This window comes from Dromaius novaehollandiae, chromosome 2 (assembly GCF_036370855.1).
Source record: "Dromaius novaehollandiae isolate bDroNov1 chromosome 2, bDroNov1.hap1, whole genome shotgun sequence".
Classification (NCBI taxonomy): domain Eukaryota; kingdom Metazoa; phylum Chordata; class Aves; order Casuariiformes; family Dromaiidae; genus Dromaius; species Dromaius novaehollandiae.
The window spans coordinates 70,345,508-70,366,478 of NC_088099.1; the positions used below are offsets into that span (position 1 = coordinate 70,345,508).

At 38.9% G+C, this 20,971-nt stretch overlaps 2 protein-coding genes across 4 annotated transcripts in view; one reads left to right on the forward strand and one right to left on the reverse strand.

Annotated features, from left to right (window-relative positions):
- The window catches only part of LOC112983040 (sodium-dependent neutral amino acid transporter B(0)AT3-like), a 39,046-nt gene extending 18,903 nt beyond the window's left edge, over positions 1–20,143 (forward strand). For 2 of the 3 annotated variants that reach the window (XM_026099882.2, XM_064506743.1), the window contains 9 exons: positions 2,414–2,595; positions 2,958–3,068; positions 8,275–8,387; positions 9,338–9,466; positions 10,099–10,255; positions 11,576–11,780; positions 13,924–14,083; positions 15,928–16,090; positions 17,348–20,143. In XM_026099882.2, the coding sequence (XP_025955667.1) occupies positions 2,414–2,595; positions 2,958–3,068; positions 8,275–8,387; positions 9,338–9,466; positions 10,099–10,255; positions 11,576–11,780; positions 13,924–14,083; positions 15,928–16,090; positions 17,348–17,560 (1,433 nt within the window). In that variant the 3' untranslated portion in view covers positions 17,561–20,143. Of the gene's footprint in view, positions 1–2,413; positions 2,596–2,957; positions 3,069–8,274; positions 8,388–9,337; positions 9,467–10,098; positions 10,256–11,575; positions 11,781–13,923; positions 14,084–14,187; positions 14,335–15,927; positions 16,091–17,347 lie in introns of those variants that run through there. The other variant, XM_064506744.1, reaches the window with a different exon arrangement.
- TERT (telomerase reverse transcriptase) overlaps positions 1–20,971 on the reverse strand; it is an 80,758-nt gene that overhangs the window by 19,568 nt on the left and 40,219 nt on the right. The window contains exons 18-19 of the transcript XR_010387724.1: positions 981–1,447; positions 805–907 (exon numbers count right to left, since the gene is read on the reverse strand). The gene's annotated coding sequence lies outside the window, so the exon portion shown is untranslated. The remainder of the gene's footprint in view (positions 1–804; positions 908–980; positions 1,448–20,971) is intronic.

The window sequence follows — 20,971 nt, forward strand, 5'->3', positions numbered from 1 at the left end:
AAGTAAGTTGTCAGAGGAGAAAGCACAACAGTATTGGAAAACTTCAGCTTCTGCCTGTAGCCTGCTTAAATGTTGAGCCTTTATTTTTACATACCCTGCATATCAGCCTACTAGAGCAGCTAACCAATGAACCCCTAAGAGGAGAAGTGACACTTGATTTGGCCCTATGTTGTGCACGAGGCCTGGTTCATTTTTTTGTCAAAGAGCTGTGAGAGTGACCAATGTCTACTCAAATTCAACATCATTGCAGGATCAACAAAAGCCAGAAAGTCCACTACCTCTTTGCTTGATTTCAAAATGGGAAACTAAATAACAGTGTGTTAAAACAAAACAAAACAAAAAGGAGCAGCTAAATAAGTAAAAACTTTTGAGGTGGCAGAGAAACTATTTAAAGGCAGCATCTTTGAGGCTGAGAGTAAAACCACAGAAAGACTAGAATTTTGCTGGTTGGAGGATGTTCAGGCTTGTGGCTGTTCTTTTAATTCAGTGTTGAGAAAAGAACACCGATAAGTCTCCTTTAAGGGTTTTTGCAGGTCCTGCTTCTGCAGATAAAAGGAAAAAGGAGTGCCCTCATATACCAAGGTCACCAAGCCTCAGGCATGCAATACTGACCTCCCTGTTCCCAGCTGTAATATTTGTTAATAAAATGTCAGTCGTATATGCTAATAAAATTTCAGTGGCGGCCACAATTTCAAAGGTAAATGAGAAATTCTGTCTGCAGTATTCTGGGAGAGATCAGTAGATCTGTAGATCTCAGCCATTACATATTCTCAGCACCATCACTGGTAGCAAGAGTACACTAACCTTCATCTGTCTACAGAGTCCGAGACCATGCAGGAAAAGGGAAGGCTTAAGATATTACAGCCAGGAAGGAAGTCAGGCTGGGAGCCTGAAAAGGAGTAATGCCCTGGAGAAGGAAAAATCAAATTTAGAAAGGTGGGGAGGTTTCGGATGGTAACACTGACAGTACCAGTACCAACCTTGTCTATGCCAGAGCGCGATCTCAGGGTTCCAGGACAGGTATTGCAGAGTAGCCTGTGACCACCCTGCTCAGCTCTCCAGAGCGTATTGGTCTTGACCAGGCTGCTGGCTGCCTGAGGAGAGCTCCTGCAGTCCCTGGCACCTGCTCTTCACTGTGGGTCCCTAGGGTGATGCCTGCATACCATGCTCAACTCTTGTCTGCATGACCAAGATCATCTTTTTTACATATGAATAACAATTTTATCATGTCTGTGGGCAGGATTTCTTCTGCTCCTTTAAAAGTTCTACCTGTTCTCCTTAAACTGGCTGGTGGTGACTGCTGTACACCTCAAGGCTGGGTGGGCCTCTCCTTCCAGCTGGGCACCACACCATGGTCCTCTCCTGGAGCTGGGCTCTGCAGTCAGTCCTTTCTCCCAAAGCACTGAAGAACGAACAGCATCTGCCTTTTCTTTCAGAGGCTGGAGGGCTGTGGGTAGAAGGCAGACAGATTTTGTTTCCTTTCTTTACTTGAAGATACTTGAACTGACATATCTTACATATCAAGCAACTACCTAAAATAAAAACAAAAATTAATAGGAGAAAAGTACATAAATGAATGAGAAACTGATTTTTTCCTGACTAAAGCACAACAAAGTATTTAGGTGACAGATATCTAGCTTCTTACACATTTTAGTTTGTTAAAAAATACTTTACTACAGTGAAAAGTGAAACAAATTTGATTTACCATCAAGAAGACAGAACTGGCCACCCAGGATCGCTGCATTGTGCTTCCCTGTTGTAGCCATGGTGAAGGGGATTTAGGGGATCCATGAGCACTGCTTAACGAGTGTGATTGCCACGTTCATTTGTTTGTTTCCTTTCAGATTTTTATTGCGGATGGTGGTTGTTTCAGTGAGTGAAAGTGAGTGAAAGATTATAAATGAAAGGACTAGAGCTTGGTTAAAAATGCTAGCATTTCATATAAAATGAAAATTTGCAAAATATATACAGAAGTTGTTTATTGTAGCTTCAAGATTATCTTTTTAAAAGCAGAAGCTGCAGCATCTAGACAACTCTGGTTTCCAGCTAAAGACAGCAACTCTGTGGGTTTGCTGAAGATCCTTTATCATCCTTTTCTTGAGCATTTACGTTGCATGTAGGCAGAGGGGTGAGTGTGGCTGTGGCATAAACCAGGTTCTCATTTGATACTTGTATATATAAAGTTATCACTTGTGAATCTCCCAATCTGTCTTCCATGACAAAGTTTGTCTTGCTGTACATTACAGACAATGCAGAAAGAGAAATTCAGCTCATTTCTTTCTTTGACTTGGCAGTCAAAAATAGCCCTCCCCCCACCTTACCCCTTAGTATAAAGTCTTGCTTCATATCTATACAGTGAGTGGGAGAAAATACTGTCAGATTTTAAAATTTATTCTTGCCACATTTTTTCCAGGACTCAGTGAAGAATGTTATGAAAGTACCGCAGTAAATTATTTTTGGTACAGGAAAACTTTGAATATAACACCTGATGTTACCGAGAATGGCACACTACAGTGGTGGCTTGTTTTGTGCTTAGCAGCTTGCTGGGGAATTGTGTATCTCTGCACCATCCGAGGAATTGAAACCACAGGAAAGGTATGGAAAGTACGGAAAGAAACAGGCAACTCAAAATGTTATCTACACTTTTGATTTTGTTCTCAAGCTACTGCATTTCACTGCCATGAAGCAGTAGCAGCAGTACAGATACCCCGAATGCCCTTCCCTCTTCCTCTCCCATTGCAACTGTTTCTGCCACAGTCTCCTCTCTCAGAGTTTTAAAGTTATTCTTATTACAAATACTTTCTGCAAAAGTACATTTTACTTCCTTTAAAGATGACAATGTACGTCTGCTGCTGTTTCACCTAACATTATTAGGATTATATGTTGCAGTAACGTAGACAGATCTATTGATGTTATTGTTAATAACTGTTTGTCTTATATTCTCACTTTCTGGTTAGGCGATTTATGTAACAGCAATATTCCCATACCTGGTCCTAACTATATTCCTTATTCATGGACTCACTCTACCAGGAGCAACTGAAGGTCTAGCTTATCTCTTCACCCCTAATGTAAGTATTACTGCTACATTCGGAACTATTATTTTTCCTTTCTTTCCCCCTCAGATCTCATATTGTATACTCATTTTCCATCAACTCGCTATCTAGTTCCCTATCCAAAAGCTCAGCTGAGCTCTTTTTCCCCCAGATGAAGCAATTTAGTATTTTAATATACTTTAGCAAGTGAAAAGAAACAGCAGAATATTTAAGTTTATTAATAAGCATATCACAAAATAGTGGAAAATTGAATACAAGCATGTTATGGATGCCTCAGTCTTGAATGTGTAAGTAAAACTAATGTAAGTTTTTGACTTGAAGCACAGATTCATCCTTTTACACATGATAGAGATGGGCTTTCCCTTCAAGGCTAAAGAAAAGAAATATTAATGTTTAAGAATGTTAAGAATCATTTAAGAATTTACAAGGAAATCAACTGAGGAATTAAACTGCAAAGAAAATTTTTAAAAGTAAAGAGTCATTCTCTCTTCCCCTAGTTTCTCCATAGCTGACTTTTTTTTCCCTGTAGCTTTCCCTGAAAAATGGAAGAACTTACTGAAGAATACACATCTCTTGTTTCTTCTTATCTTTTCATAGGGTCAGGACTCCCTGATCCCTCCCCCTATGCTGGCCATTTCAGAAGGACCTTTTTACATTGCCCTTAGTGGTCTGCCCAAATGCACAGCCAGATTGTCCTGCCAAGTAGTTACTATCAACTGTAGGCACCATCATGGCTTGATCTTACTGCTAAAAAGCTCTGTTAAGCTGTGGGTTTGGAGGAGGAAAAGCAGCTCCCACTGGCAGACTCAGAGCATCCTCTGCACTTGTGACCATCAGTGGGGCAGAGCTTCAGGGCTGACCTCCCAAGGACCCCACACCCTCTCTTGCAGTGACTGCATGCCTCCTCCATGGTCTCAGTGCCTGAGGGTAGCTGCTGCCTTACAGAACTTGGCCATCCTCTACTTTCCCAGGAAATGAAGGCTCAGACTATTAGGCTTTCAGTGGAGAAATTCACTGATGGGTTAGTTGTAACAGAGAGGTATGAGGCCATCAAGCTTGCTTGTCTACACCTCCCCCAGATCACTAACATCTAAGATATTCCTAGAGTCACTAGGGAATTGGTGTCACCAAGCCTTCCCACCTATTGTGGTCTATAGATAATACTGATTTCACTGAAAGGAACATCAGTCCCCAGTTCTGCAGGCATTTACTGACTCTTGAGGGTAGTTCATGGATACACCACAAACTCTGTATATAAGCCTACATATTACAGTTATGGACAGTTTGAGTGGGACCAGTGCAGTGCTTTTTCCCCCCTCATGACAGGAACACAGGGTGGGCGGGAGGTCCTGACCTGCAGTACTCCATGTCCCCAACTAGCTTTGGTCACCCATTCCCACCTGGACAATAGTAAACCACACAACATCTCTAACCAATTACTGAATTCTATTCTCATGAAGTAGCAGTGGAATAGGCATTTGCCATGTTTGCTGTAAGACAATCACTCAACATCAGCATCCTGAGTGCCATCCAGGTTATTGTGGGCTCTGAACCCGACATAAGGAGCCACTAGGTTCCCATGCCACAGAAATAATCAAGGTGGCAATCCATGGTGACATAGTATGAGGGCAAAAGATGTCTTATCTGTAACCCAGCCTGTACAGCCACAGCAATGCTTCCTGCCTCAGTAGCACTGAGTATTGCCCTTTCCCTTCCCTCAGGGAATCAATGCAGTGGCTCTTCCTCAACCATGGGACTTTTTCTCCTTTCCTCATTCTCCTCTTTACCCCCAACTCCCTCAACCTATCAAGTAAGACAAGCTGTTGGATGCGTTCTTACAGGTTGTTGGTTTGAGGTATCTAGCAAAGAACATCTTCAGACTTCTTTCCAAAGTCCCTCTTTCAGGGTATCAGTCCCTATATGATAGTGGTTCCTCCTCCTCAGCTCTCCTGCTTGTTAGAACCTCTTTTCTCCCTTATCTCTTTCTGGGGTGCACATTATGTTGCCTATTTGATCTAGGGGACCTTTTATAAAGAACTATCAGAAGTGTTTGGTGGGAGGGAATGAAAAATTAAGAGCTCCAGAAATGCGTGGAAAAGCAAGAGACAGCACACAATATTAACAGTCTACAGGTATTACTATTATTATATATCTACAGTCTCTCTAGAGATTGCAAAACACAGATCAACTTAGCCCACAACAGGAACACAGGATTAAGGGAAAATGCAAGCCCAAAGATGCATTGCATATCAGCCTCATAGAGGATGACAGCAAGAGGGCTTAAACAAGACGTTTTCCCTCCCTTTGCAAGCCCAGGGACAAAGACATCCATTTCAAATTTGTCAGAGCTCATAAAGGATACCTTGGTCTTTACAGGATCAGGACATTTGCTCATAAAGGATACCTTGGTCTTTACAGGATCAGGACATTCACTTGCATTTTAGTAGGGCTCAGACAGGACAATAAATTGTTCCTCACAGCAGAGCAGAGTTGACAAGCTGACACCATCAGTCTATGTTCACACATACCATATATGCAGGCTCTCAAACAAAGGCCTATTTTCTTTGATACAATGTCTTAATTAGGAAAGTATATCTAGCCTGCACAACTAGAACGGGGTTTGGCCTGTTGGTCTCAGGCTGGTTGTCAGGCTCAGGCATATAGGCTTACGTCTTCTGGGCTTACGATCATTATACAGTGAATTTAATATAAGAAAGATTTATGTATATCAATTTATGTATGACACAAAGCTTGGAGGTATTACAGTAATGAGGGGAAATGGATCATCGTAAAAGAAGAATGGGATGGTTTTGTAGACTGGCGCCTGAAGTCATAATCAAAATCTGACTGCAATCAACCTGCAGTTAATGATTAGCTCATTTAAGGAAGCAGTTCCTGGGGATATCCTTGAAGAGTCATCTGAAGATATTTTTGGTGATGAACCTATGTTCTTATCAACAAACACGGAAATAGCAGAACTGATGCAAGACCCTGGTAAGTGCTATTTACTATGGATGTTGTTATTGCATTCAAAGTTATAATGTAAAGACAGAGAGATTTCTTTGTTACACTAACATACTCACTGTTATGGAAGATTTGGACACTCCAAAGATTTCAAAAGGACAATAAGAACAGAACTACTGTATTTCCTTTCTCTCTTCTTCCCCTTGCCCACAACAATTCTAGTATCGGTATTGCCTTTTTGTTAGCTTGTTTAATGAGGAACCATTCCCACCAGTGCCATCAGCAAATAGCACTGTTTTTCTTGTTACCTTTCTCTACAGGGGATGACCTGAAGTGGTGGTGGGGCTTTTGTTTGTTTTCTCCTTTAAAGATCTAGTCATTTCTTCCTGGCCTATCCTGGACCATATTAGCTGATAAAATCCTATTGCATATTTCATAGCATTTGCTGCTTTGTTTTTCTTTTCCTGTCCTTTTGCAGGAAGCTTGTGATGCTTTAGCAAAGTAAAATATGAATTAGCTCACCTACTGTTTCAGCATTCTATCAGTCTTCTTGACTCATTGGAGGCGATTTTTTCCAACTTTGTAGTGCAGCAGAAATTGTAGTTTTCTGTAATATTTTATTTTTTAATGGCCATTGTGTGAGTTCATTCCCTTTCCAAGTTTGTGCTTTTAGTTCTGATTAGCAAATCTCACAAATAAGAACTTCATGTGTACAAATATTAAATATGGCAGCTGGTGGTTTTACTTTCATGAAAAACATGTAGTAGGCTTTTTGCCATCTAATACACTTTCACTCTTCAAGTTCTAGATGGAATAATGAATATTTCTTTTCATTGACTTTCAGGCACAGAGATTTCTGAAGATTTACTCACCCTCTCCCAATCCTTGGCTACATGGAAAGTGAAGCTGACAGGAAAACAGAAGTTTTTGATCTCACATTCTCAGGCATTTGAAGGAAAAGCAGAAGTTGTATAAGGATGAAGCAAGCACTGGAGCTGGAACAGAGACTTTGGGAAAGGTTCTTGGAAAACAGAAAAATCAGAGGCAGCAGAAAAGGGATCCCTTCAACCATTAGCAACAGTCTGAACAGGGCTCAGCTTCTACAGACATCTGTATCAGCTCAGGAGCATAAGCAAAGACAAGTGCCTATTTCTCCAGCCTTGTTTACATCTAAAAGAGCTTCAGGGATTGTAAATATTTGAGGGTTCTTTGGAATGAACAATTCCAGGAACATGGATGGACAACTGATGCCTGAGCCCATGTAGCTATTTAATGAGCAGTGAGAGTAGCCAAGAAAAAGAGAAAGACAGCAGAGGCACCAGATACTATATCATGGAGGGTATTTGTAATTTTTTTCTGTATTTTGCACTTTAGTTTTACACCTGACATTACTTTGAATTTTTTTACAGGGACACTTAAAACTCCTGAATGGTACTTGGTCCATCTGCATTGTTCCTTGTATCTGGGAGAACCAAAGTATTAGCTTAATGAACTTCTGTCTTTATCTGCAGCATTACCTGTTGGCCACTGGCTTTCAAGAAAAGTAATTACATGAAAAAGTCCCTAATCAGAAAGCCAGATTTGTAACAATTGCATAATCACTGACAATTGACTTGGCAGCACTTAATCAAACCGTGAAGGGCACACAGAAATGTGGTGGTTTCCATACCGCAGTAACCATCTACTTCTGCACCTGCATGAGGTCCTACTAGTGAGCACTGTGACATTGGAGGGTTTGGTTAAGGTCTTCTGAAAGAAACTGCCAACAGGGTCTGTTTGCCATGCTGAAGCACTTCAGCCAGTAATAGTCACACATATCTGTATGTTATACAGTGTTAGTTAAGTATTTGTCTGTACAGTTTTAGGAAGACAATATTCTTCAACTCCAAGTTACCCAGTAGGTATGCTAATGAAAAGAAATAAATTGAGGGAAAATGCAATGTACTGTCCCTGTTGTGTGCCTATTGCCTATCATTTAGAAACATTTTTATCAGACAGAAGAGATGTGCAATTGTTTTAGTGAGGGATTTAAAAATTAAACAGATTCTAGAATTGCTACATACATTTAAATAGACAAAATTTTGTCTTCAGAAACACATGCTTTACTCATATTTTGTATAATTTCCATTTTCAGAGTATTTAAATGGAAACTCAATTCACAATTTCACATGTGAAATAGAAGATAAGCTATGAGAACAAGGAGAGAGGAAGAATTTGAAGTAAAATTTAACATATTAATTTGTTCCAATTATTTCAGCTGAACATTTTGAAAAATCCCCGTGTATGGCTTGATGCAGCTACCCAGATTTTCTTCTCTCTCTCTTTGGCTTTTGGAGGGCTTATTGCTTTCTCAAGCTACAATCCACCAAAGTAAGTAGAACTACAACCTTTACAAGTCAGTTAAATTCCTACTGCTTTTTATGTAATTTTCTAAAATTCTCAAAACTCTTCTTCCTTGGAATATTTCTAAAGGATCTTAAGAGCTGCTGTCTTTCTGAAGGCCAAATAGATTTGCTAAGAGGAAAAAAAAATCTAGAAGGGTCAATTTTTAAAGAGAAAATGTTTTTTCAGAAATGCAATTAAGACAATCTCTTACAGAAAGCAACTAACATTTCAGTTTTATTTTAGTTTTTGCAAAATTGTTGCAACTAACCTGCACCACACCATAGTACGATATTAAATCAAACTATGGAATACAGTAGCTATATATATGTCCCATATGAAGAACTCCAGAGACTTCAGAAACAAAGCCCACCCTGCCCTAATGACCATGACCATATGAAAGGCATTTTTTTTCCTCTTAACATTTTTAGGCGTTTACTGGCATGGTGCTACTATCTTGCAGATATAATTATTGTATTGGCCACATACTTGTATATCATACATCAATCAACTTCCTATTACTGCTTAAATATTCCTCTTCACTAAGACAGCAGAAATTTCAGGCAACAGGTCAGTCTGAAGTTCAAGGGGAAATTCTGCACAAAGACAAATTCATTCCCACATTTCCAAAACCAGGGACTTCCCCAATACAAGAACAAAGAATGATTATATCAGAATCTTAATACCATTAGAACATATACGTTCCATCGACCAGCAGAGAATGACTGTTACATACGTTTTAAAGATCTTTTATTTTACCAATTACAAGATTATGAAATTTGCTTCTCATTTTCAGCAGGTATGTTCAAGTGTAGACTAACAGCTGGTGTTGTATGCTAATAACAAAAGGGAAACTACTTTCTATGTTAAAGGGTGAGTAAATACTGCCTTTTTTTTAAAAAAAAAAGTCACTTTGCTTGTTTACATTCTATTTGTAGAAATGACTGTGAAAAGGATGCTGTGACGGTAGCGATTGTGAACTGCATGACATCCCTCTATGCTTCCATCCCAGTCTTTTCTGTTTTGGGGTTTAAAGCAACCACTGGCTATTGGGACTGCTTGGACAGGTGAGACACTTGCCTATCAAATGCTATACTGTGGTTTCAATGCCTAGATAGATAATATGTTACTTGAAAAGCAGTTATTTAGAGAATTTATTTTCACTGCAAAGGAAAAGCATCTATATAGAGAGGAAGTCTAACATAAAAATATCAAATACGGTACTAAGGCAACAATGATCAGGAGTAGCGTTAGTAAGAACGAAAACAAATTATATAACAATCCATCACAATTAGTGTATACAATAACACACAAATCAAGGATCAGGTCTCAATCAGACTAGCATAATAAGCAGTCAAAAATCTTTTCCTATCCCATAGGATTCACTAAATTTCTTACTAAATACAAATGGTGGAAACGGCCTGGATAGAGGACACAAGAAGAATAGGGCCATATTTTGGTAATTGTATCTGCATAAAGTAATCAGCATTTGTATCTGAAAAAGAAGACATATTAAATAGTCTCTGGATACTTTCTCCTAGATTATTTTATATCCTCATTTAATATTATATTTGGTAATGCAAATAACAGCATAGAAAGTAAACACAACAGTCTATTAACATCTGAATACATGGCATAGCATCTCCAGCTATATAGACTGCAAACAGTTAAACAAATGATACATTGGCTTCTCTGGCAGGAACATTATCAGTATTATCAATAAATTTGATCTTCCGGAACAAAGCATCATGCGACAGAACTACACAATCTGGATTAGGCTCTTGAATTCGTCATATCCAGAAAAAATTGCTGGACTCAAACTGAAAAGCTGTGACCTTCAAGAATTTCTTGATCAGGTACCATAATTGCTTCCTACAAAACAACCCTTAAACAAAAAATGAAGAAGGACCAGTTATCTTCCTTTTTCATACAAGTTTTACTGTACTTGTAATGAATATATGCTACCTAACCACAAAATAAAACAATTTTTTCTAAATTTCAAGAATCAATACTGCTGTAAAAGAGTTTGAACTCAAAGTTATCTGGTTCAGTATGCAAATTATAAATTTTAAATCATAAAACTAGTTTTCAAAGCTGCTCCTACTTGGAGCCTGCCATGGACATTGAATTCAGTTCTACTTTGGTTTAGAGGAATAAGCAAAACAGGAAAAACATTCAGCTGAAAGATTATAGAAAAGTGATGCTTAATAGGAATTTTCTAAATCCATACTTGGCAGTTAAGTTATCAAAGAGCTATTACAATGCACGTGTATTGGTTGCCTTTGCTAACACACACAACCTCCAGGGAAGTGTCTTATCACTGTCTTTTTTCTGCCTTTCTTTCCCCATCTTCATATGTTCTCCTGCCTTCTTCCTTTTATTTCTCTCCCTCTCTGCACAGGATCTCACCACACTTTTTCCCCCAAAATATAAAAATATCTCCCTTTCCTTCTCCTCAGCCTTCAGGAAACATTCTCCCTATCACCAACACAAATGTTTTTTCTCTGTTTCATCTTTTAACCTCATTCCACTTGCTCCAGTGATCCTGTCTAGTCCTGTAACACTCACTTGCTTTTCATCTAGCTGCATTCCCATGTTACAAGTTGTTACCAACTAACAAGAAAAGAATATGGCTAGAGTTGGGGGGAAGAGGAAAAATACTGCTACGGTGCTATGGTGGCAATCATACCCTTATTCACATCTTCCTCTTTCCAACAGCTATTACCCTATAAATATTTTAAAACATGTTTGAGATGGCATTAGCCAGACACTTGCCATTTCAATAACAATTCACCAATCTGCTTCTCTACTCTAGACCAGCTCCTTCTGTGCAAGCTAAAATTATGGCCTATGACTTCATCTTTGACACAACAATTAAAGTTAAAATGGAGATCTCCATTTCCATCCCAACAAACACCCCCCCCACTACCCATATCCCCAACTGTTGGCTTCCATATGGCCCCACAGACTGACAAGCATATTTGGCTTCAGGGGAAGGTGCAGTCAGCACCAGCACCCAGCTTGAACTCTGAATCTCTCACAAAACCACGTAAGCTAAAATTTTGGACTTGAGGTTGAGAATGGGAACGTAAAAGCAGTGTGCTATAATTCTATATGCCTGAAAAACTACTGTTTAAGTCATCCTAACGTGACTTTTTAATCTGTGAATTTTGCAGAGTGTATCAGGAACTGGCTTGGCTTTCATTGTTTTCACTCAAGCAGTTATTCTAATGCCAGGCTCGCAGGCCTGGGCCATCCTGTTCTTTATAATGTTGTTCAGTTTGGGCCTTTCTTCTATGTTTGGAAATATCGAGGGAGTCTTCACTCCTCTTTTGGAGCTTCAAATTATATCTAAATCAACACCCAAAGAGCTTATAACTGGTAAGATATTTTCTTTCCTTTTTTCAAAGATGGTGGCTTATGTATAAATCCACAAACTTAATAACTGCTTAATAAATATCAGAGAGGAATTAGGAATCTGTAATATTAAGTTAGCTATCTCAGAGTATCAGTAAGGGCAGTGAATTGTATTTGCAGAAGATAAACATACAGATAAGTTAGCAGAGTTACAGCAAAAGTTGCCAGATGACAGTTTTATATTGTCCTTGCAATTATTTTTCTCAGCTTGCGGGAGCTGTGTCAGTCTGGGAGAGCTTGGTAAATTTTAGTTCTGGCATGAAGATCACTCTGAACTGTTGCAAACATCACAAAGAGCCTTGTCTTGGACTCAAGTCTTTTGCACCTAAACAAATCACTTTAAGGCAACAAGTTACCTCAGCTGGTCTACCATAACCATCCAGGTGTGAGCTTACCATACACCACATTGTCATAATTGTAACACAGGCCATTCACTCCTATTTCATTCAGGATTATGCACCTACTGATTACTTCACATTTATTGGGAACATACATAGGTAGAAAATTATCATGTAGAAACTGAGAAATGTTTATTTGCTACTCTGTTCATGCATTGAAGCTAGAATCTTTTCAACCAGAAACAATTACTGAATCCAGCCTGCTTCTCAGGAACCAGACTTGGTGCACAACATGTTCACTTTGGCTTTCTTTGTTTGAATGTAAAAGCTTATGTTAGCAATTGGATATAGAAGAGAAGAACAGAAGAAATCCTACTGCGAAATTCATCTAGAAAAATTTTTGGCAGTTTGAAGCAATGGATTAACACTTCTGCAACATCTCCTTTTAAATAATTATGGGGTATATTGCTGTCGCGCCTCTTTTGCAGTCTTCCTGTCTCATCAAAATTATGTTCTTTTCATTCTGCAACTTTTTACACAGAAACTAATATATTTACAATATATATATTTATATAAGCATGCTATTCTGAAATTAATCTTTGATAGAATACGAGCTTTTTCAAAAACAAGTATTGGAACTTAGGCTAACAACTGGTGCATTTTCACTCACAAAAAAAACCCTACACTGAAGTAGTACAGAACTGGAGAATCATTTAAATGCATCTCTAAGACACAGGGAGTTCCGTACCAAAAAAAAAAAAAAAAAAAAAAAAAAAAGGCATGAATTTTGAACACAAATGGGACAACACCTTTGTGTCAAACACATCTTTAGTCAATACTTGAAAATGGCTTTCATGTTCCTAGGCAGAGGACCTGTATTGCTATGACATCTGGCTGGCTTGACCTAGTTAGCTCATGGTGTGACATGACTTGAGCTCAGCTCTAAACTTTCTGAGCTGGTTTTCTGCGGGGGCAAACCAAGGGCTCTGCACCAAATTCCCCAGTATTTCTAGATCCAAAGGGCTTATTAGCAAAATGCAAACATGTCTAGAGTCAGTTTATGCAGCACTGAACCAAAACTGTTTTTCAACTTTTCGACTTTCAGAGTCGAAAGTTCTTGCTAACGCAGCACAAGAACATACAAACTGGATTTGCAGCCTATGTGTGAATTGAGCAATACTTTCCCTCCTTTGCACTCTTCATCTGAATTACTCTAGACTCCTATCTTGGCTAAGGCAGAACTGATCCTATGGAAGCACAGTGAAATAAACCATACAATTACACGTAGGGACACAACGGGGTTCACATTCTTAGCTCTGGGCCATTTGAGGAAATGGGGAGTAGAAATCCAGACACCCCTTGCACTTCTCTGGTCCTGGCTGTCTACACTTAGGGTCAGGGACTCAGCGGAAATCAGAGCACTTGAGGTTTGCCACATGGTCAATGGGCAACAGACCAAAAAAAAGTTTAGCCTATGGCAGGACAGCACTATTCAAACTATTTGCTGGAACTGTTAAGTATGAAGGAAGCTTTGAGTCACACAAGTGCATGCCTCTTAAAACAAATGATGTCTCTTGGCTAATACGCAGGGCAGAACTGTGTTTGGGAAGTGATATTAGCTCCCCAAAGAAACATAGCTTGTTGTAGCTCCATATATGCAGAGACAGAATAAAAATCGTTGGAACAAGAGCAAAAATAATTTAGAACAAAAATATTCTTACCAAGTTCAGTTTGATACTTTAGTAATGAAGATATCTTTTTTTCTTCAGGTATAATATGCCTAATTTCCTTCCTTATTGCTCTCTGTTTTACGCTGGGTTCCGGGAGTTACTGGATTGACATTTTTGACAGCTATGCAGGCTCCTTGCCTCTGCTAGTCCTTGCTTTCTTTGAAGTGACTGGGATTGCGTATGTCTATAACATTAAGAGGTAAGTTGGAAACAGATTGCTTTTTCCTCAGAAGAGGTAAATATCTTTTTCTCTCAACCCATGCATGTTAAATACAGATATATAACATTAACTTATTTCTGCAGCACTTACCGGTTCTGTGAATGTGGGTACCATTCTCTGTTTCAAGTCTCTGATATTTGTAAGACAGGAAGGATACTTTCTGCTTAGCACTTACAGAAGGGGAGCCTAACTTTAAAGCAAAAGTCCAATGGCAAAAGCCCAACAGCCGTTGTAGTTTCCTGTCCAAGAGGAGTTACAGTCTTTCAAACATCCTCCTGTTACTGCCCTTTTGTGTGGTATGTTCTTGTATTTTTTTTGTTTACCATTATTTGTTTCCCTTCAAACTTCAAAGCAAGCAACATGGAGTGGCTTCACCATAACATTAAAATACTCAAGCTGCATGCTGAAAATTGCCTCAGGCACAGAGACTAATTTGATTCACTCTTTAGTTTAAAAGCTTTCCTACATCCTTTTCAGTTGTAAATTCCAGACACCTTATCTCATTTTGATTTAGATTAAACCTCTCTCCTCTACTCAGGATTCTTCCAGGCCAGTTGTTCACCCACTTATCAGTAAATACAAATCTTTTTTCCTCCATAATTTTCTCAGTAACATATTGAGACTTTACCTTTACCTTTCCAACTCTTAACTCTGGCACTAGGATCTTGGCGGTCCTGATGTTTTGCAGATCAGTTTGTATACTGTAGAGAACAAACCTAAGTTTGCTCAGTGCTGTTGCATATTGAGGTGTTTCAGGATCTCTCCAACTTAAGTCTTAGTAGAGGCTGTGATTTTAAGAATAATAAACTAAAAAACAAACAAGCAAAAACAAGCAAACATAAAATTCCTCAATTACAGTCAAAGTTCCTGCACTATCCTCCAGATAACATACTGTTAAAATCCTTGGAACATTTCAGATGGTGATAACTCCCAGGCTAAATCATCATAAATGATTTCACACATCTCTCTTGCTGCACATACAGCCATGCTCAATCTTACGTGATGCAGGAGTAGCAATAAAGTCTGACTTCACATGCCACAGCACACTCTGGATTCCACAGTACCTGTATTTTCTTTGTTGTGCTAGTATAACTATCTATTTTTCCTCTTGACTACTGTGGAATATAAGCATAGTCAAATCACTTTTTCCTAGTTCACAAGAGAATTTCTAATATTTCCAGTTAAATTAATAGAATTAAAGACAAATCTGACATTTGAACACAGAAAAATCGTAATTCCTATTCCAGATTACAAAACTCTTTCCAACTTGAAAGATACATGCATATTGTAACAAACTACCAAATCTAGAATGATATATTTACTGTATATTCATATATGCAAAACTGCAAGAGGTAGAAATAAAAGATCATGTCAAATTCCAAATAATTGCCACCGACTGCAGAGGAAGCTGGCTCAGGTTGCAGAACCTGAACTGATTTGCTTTCATTTGGTGCTAGTTAATTTAGACTTCTTCCTAATAAACTATGTTTGCCCCCTTGGCAATTTCATGGATTTTAAATGTTTGAATTGTTTCATAGAACTGCTAAACTATTTTGTTCACTTACTTGTGCTTAGAAACCTCAAACCAGGTACTCAGGTGATAAAACCAGACAGCTATATTCATCACTGGTAAGGATTTAGTCTCTTAGTCCTACTTTATTGATGTTATTATTTAATTAAGTCTAAGGTAAGTCATTAAAGAAGGGAATGGAATAGAAAAGATTTAAAGAACTGTATCATGTTTAACTTATTAAAAATATCAGAAAAGTGAAATTGTTACCACTTAGATCTGACATCATCATAAACTTGCCTCCTCTTAAAAGGTTCAGTAAAGATGTGAAATGGATGACTGGACGACAACCAAATCTCTATTGGCAGATCACATGGAGGTTTATTAGCCCTCTGCTCCTGCTAATCGTCTTTGTGGCCTTTGTAGCAATTCAGATACAGAAGCCGCCAAGCTATGCAGCCTGGAATCCTAAATACGTATGTTCCCTAATATTTTCAACTTGTATAGTAAAAGCCAGAGTTATATATTTTTCTCTACTACCACATCCTTTAAGATTATTGCTATCTACTGCTTAGCTACATAATGCACCCTGAAGTGATGAAACGCTTAGGATGAGGAAGTTCCAACATGCACAGAGGTCACTGGATTTCAAATGCTAAAATGGCTTTCCTGTTAATAGGGCCTCTTCTTGACAAATTTCATATATATACCACACTCAGCTTTTCTTACAAACTAAAATGGTGTGTAATGCAGAGAACTGTTAAAGTGAAATGTCTCACAGTGACAACACACTTGCATAGAGTTCAGGGGCAGCACAAATGTACGGGTGCAGCTTTAACGCTGCACAACAAATGCTGGGGATGAAGACGTTTCTCAGTGAAAACTATCAATATCACTGCAACCTGGATAAATGCATGAACTCATGACTTTGACAGGCAGACAGCAGGAGGGGCAGCAGTCCTAAAAGAGTGTTGGCTAATTCAGTGGTGAAGACATGTTAAAGCTGAAAACATTTGAACTGGATTGTACTGATTCATGTCAGTGGCAGTTTCTTGGGTCCCTCTCAAGACAGTTAAAATACATCCTGTATATGCGTATGAAGATTGATTCTGGTGATAGACTGCACAAGGGCAAAAACTAACCTTCTGGGGGTCATCCTCAAAGAAGAGGGTGAACCTTCACAGTACAAATACATGCGTGGACTAGTACTTCAGGAGAAAACTCTGCTCCCAACAAATTACAGTAGCAGTTTATGCCCTGAATGCCATTATGTATCTATCTGTCATCCCCCCCCAAAAACTCATAGCCATAGACTTGCAGAAACTGAAGTTTCTGGTATTATCAACATTTCCTTGAAATCACGCATGTAGATCTTTCCTTACTTGGCAAAGAGCATGCTTCCTAATTGCTGAAACCAGGTAAGCTTTGAGTACTTACAAAAACAATCAGTTTAACCAGGGAAGGGTGAAAGTTTGATAACTGCACAGTCCCAATGTCCCTAGGAATATCTCACACTTCCAAGTGTAATTCTTTGAGACTGTAAAACATTTACAGCCACATTTAGACTCATGACAAGGCTATCCAGAGGACACTGACACTCAATGCTATCATGCAGCAAGAATAAAACTTCTGTTATCTTTAATACAGCAACATAAGAAAACGCACATGAAAATTGTAGCAAAAAAAGTAAGTTCGTCTCAAGTATTTTTTTTACTTGGTTTTTATCTCTATAGGAAGATTTCCCTATGAAAGAAGAGAAAGTCTATCCACCTTGGGTACTGGCCATCTGTATGCTGTTAGCTGTCCTCCCTTGTATATTTGTACCTCTGGTAGCACTCTTTCATCTGATCAAGCGAATGCTTGGAAGCAAGGACCCAAGATCTGTGTCATCAGAAGTGTTCTCATGTCACAGGGCTAACAGCAACTTTTCTCATCCAAAAATATAAATACATGTTATATCTACCTGTAAGTTAAAATAAGACAGTCTTTATGTTAGACATGATTAGCTGTAGTATGGTATCACCTAGCTAACATGGTTTATGCAGTTCCTATGCTTAGATTTAGTCACCAGTACTCTATACAGAGCACTGCTTTGTTTCCTTTCTTCATTTTCAACTGATTTCACACAGCTGAGTTAACAGTTGAATTAATCTTGTCCCTCCTACAACCTGTACTGAATCTTACATATTAAGTATCAGCCCTGTTTCTTTAACCCTTTTCACACATTACCAAATTTTTATCTCTCTAGCCACACTTTAATACTGGAATACTTACTAGTGCCCTCTCTTTCCCTTCACTTCTGTTCTAAATAAAAAATTTGTTCCTAAGGATCATCAACTAAAGATTAAAACACAAACATCCACAGTTTCATTCAGTGACCACCTCAGATATTTAGAATGGAAGCTCTTGAAGAGTAAGGACTCCTCTTGTTTACTATACTCTATCTATCACTTTATGCAGTTAAACAGTAGTTATTTTATGATTGTTCTATATTCTCACATACTGCAAAGAGCAAAATAAAGCATTAGCAATTAAAAGAATGTACATTAAGTAAACCTGAATAATCAGATTTGCAAAAATATATTATCTTAGCACAGACAACCCATCCACAAGCTGTTACAGATTTTAGAACATAGCATTCAGTCATGATTACAGAACCACATGTAGTGAAATTAGAGATCAGCTACTTCATTTTCACCTTAGCAGAATTTATTGTGGTGGAAAAAACTGCAGGAATCAATGTCCTGTGACCTCACAGGTTAGGATGTTACAAAAGTTCAAGAAAACTCTCTGATGTTCTGCAGATGTACACTGCAAAAGCTGTTGATGATGGCACTGAAGACTTCCCCTGCCACTTTGTTCAGGAGGCATCCCCAAATGGCTAGCCACTAATTGATAGGAACTGGGGTGGTGACAGCCATCCTCTGTTAGAAAAAGATCTTTGACCCTAGGTTTCCCGAAGCACAATCTCAGATGAGGAGTATCATGAACTTATTTTCCTAATTAAACATTTGAATATTTTTCCAAACTAAAAAGGTTTATTATGCGTAATAAAGATACAGCTTAAGCTGGGTGCCTCTAAGGAGGGACCCCGAACAAAGAAAACCCCAGGCAATTATATATACCTTTACAATCTAAGTTCCCCACCCCTCATTAGATGGTTCGGACCAATCATAATACTTAGGTCTGGGGTCTTCCTGTTCTTCGCCAAGTCCCTTCGTTGTCTTTAGGCTGGCTGTTTCTTTCCTTACCTTTCCGGCTTGCACTGGCTCTGGGCCCTCTTTTACTGAACTAGGTGAAAGTTCATAATATCTGAGTGTGGCCTAAGACTTCAGCAAATTTAGCTACTAAAGCTAAGCAAGTGCTAAGCGATTAACTCTAGACAGCCCCAGTCTAATGTTCTTTAATGCCTCTTCACCTGGAGGAGTAGTTTCCAGATGTGGTATGATGATCCTGCGCAGTTGGTACAAGCTACTGCCCCAGAGCTTCAAACACAGCCTCTGCATCTGAAAGTCTGATGTGTGTTGCTAATTATCCTGGTCTGTCAGATATTGCAGTGCTAGCGCTCTGCTCTCATCTTTCTGAAAGTCCCATCAGCTGTGGGGAGCTGCTCTTCACTACAGCCCATGGCAGGGACCTGTTCCGTAAAGAGGTCCTCTCGCTATCTGCTCTGCTGCTTCTCTCCACAAAAAGCAGCAACTCATTACTGATCCTCAAGTACTGTGGAAACAGGCTTAGCTCTACCGCCTTTGCCACAGCCTGAGGGGTTACACCAATGGAGGATCCAAGTTAGAGGGCCATGTGGGGGCATGACACAGACAAACAGAACAGGAGGATGTAAGACGGGGGACAGGGCCATTTCTGAAATGAAAACAACAGTGAAGGAGAGCTTTTGCAAATACTCTTCACCAGTGTTTGCTGGCATGGGTGTTGACTGCTCATATTATTGGTGAGGGGAGACAATGGCAAACTGCAGAGCCTAATAGAGAAGGCCATGTGGGGAACCGAAGGCTTGTGAGACAGCTTTTTCTCTGACATAATATTAAACCACTGTGAGTGGAGGCAGACCCTCTGGGAAAGACAACATTTTAAATCAAAACACCTTCACTTAACCACACCAACTTTCACTGAACATGCCAGGAGATTGATGACAACTGCTTCAGCCCACTCACTCATTTCAGTTACTGCTAAAAGAACAAAGTGCTACCGTAAGCACAGCCTCTCTTTAGTGAGAAAGGTGTGCAGAAACAGGAAATAATGACTTGCTCTAATAAAACAGTAGAAAAGAACAGACAACCTTTGTATGCATGGCATTGACTCTTTCCTGCCCCCTGAACTGTGTTGTCCAGTCTAATAAGAGAAATTAGATTGCTCTATTATTCTTTTTCCTGGTTGCATCAACAACAGTTTTACTGCCTTTGGCTGCTGAAGTCCTAGCTCTTGTTATAATACTAAAATACAAGCATAAATGCAAGAGGACCTATTTTTAAAATACTTCTGAAACCTGCTGATTGTTTTAGTAGGGTTAATTCCTGCAAGCGAGCTGAGGAGCATAAGCAAGTAACAAATGGGAAAATTAGGCACACGGTGGACAACTACCTGTTGTAAATTAAATCTGAAAGGTGGCAGTGATGAGTTAAAAAGGCTTCCACAAAGACTAAGTAATTACAACAGAATCAATACAATTGCAATTTTGAGCATATATTCATATATAGTTATAACTACAAAAATAAGAATTTTAAATCAACTTAAACTGCAGAGATATATAGAGACCCACTATATATTTGTCTCTATGAACACAGACAGATGTCCACTAAAGTCATATGTACAAAGTGTACGTAGCAGGTTTAAATATTTGGTTAGAGATCTCTCTCTAAAGAAAAACATACCAAACTAATATAGGCTTGTTGAGAAAGAAATTAAACTGCATATACAAGACTTTCAGAGTCCATAAATCTATCTTGAGTCACTGTCATAACAGTCACAGGCACTGGAAATTTTGAACTTCTTGACTTTTGAGCTGCTCCTTTCCATTCACCAGACGGGAGAATTCGTGGATCACTAGACACAGTTCAGTCTGGGATGGAGTCAGAGGGAGGAAGACATTTTCAGCTTCACTAACTACAACAGACAGTAGGGAAATGCAGTAGGTAAAATTATTGTTTAGCCAAAGTAGGCATGCAGAAAATGTGGTAAGTAACTCTTCCAGGAACATTGCTTCCCTGTTCTCAGTGCACTTCTGATGTGACCTCCACTAAAATTCCTGTCCCAGAACTGTAGCCTTATTTCAGTAAAATTAAGGCTACAAAAACTTTACTTCCTATTTATATGAAGCACAGCATCTTACAGGTGTTTCT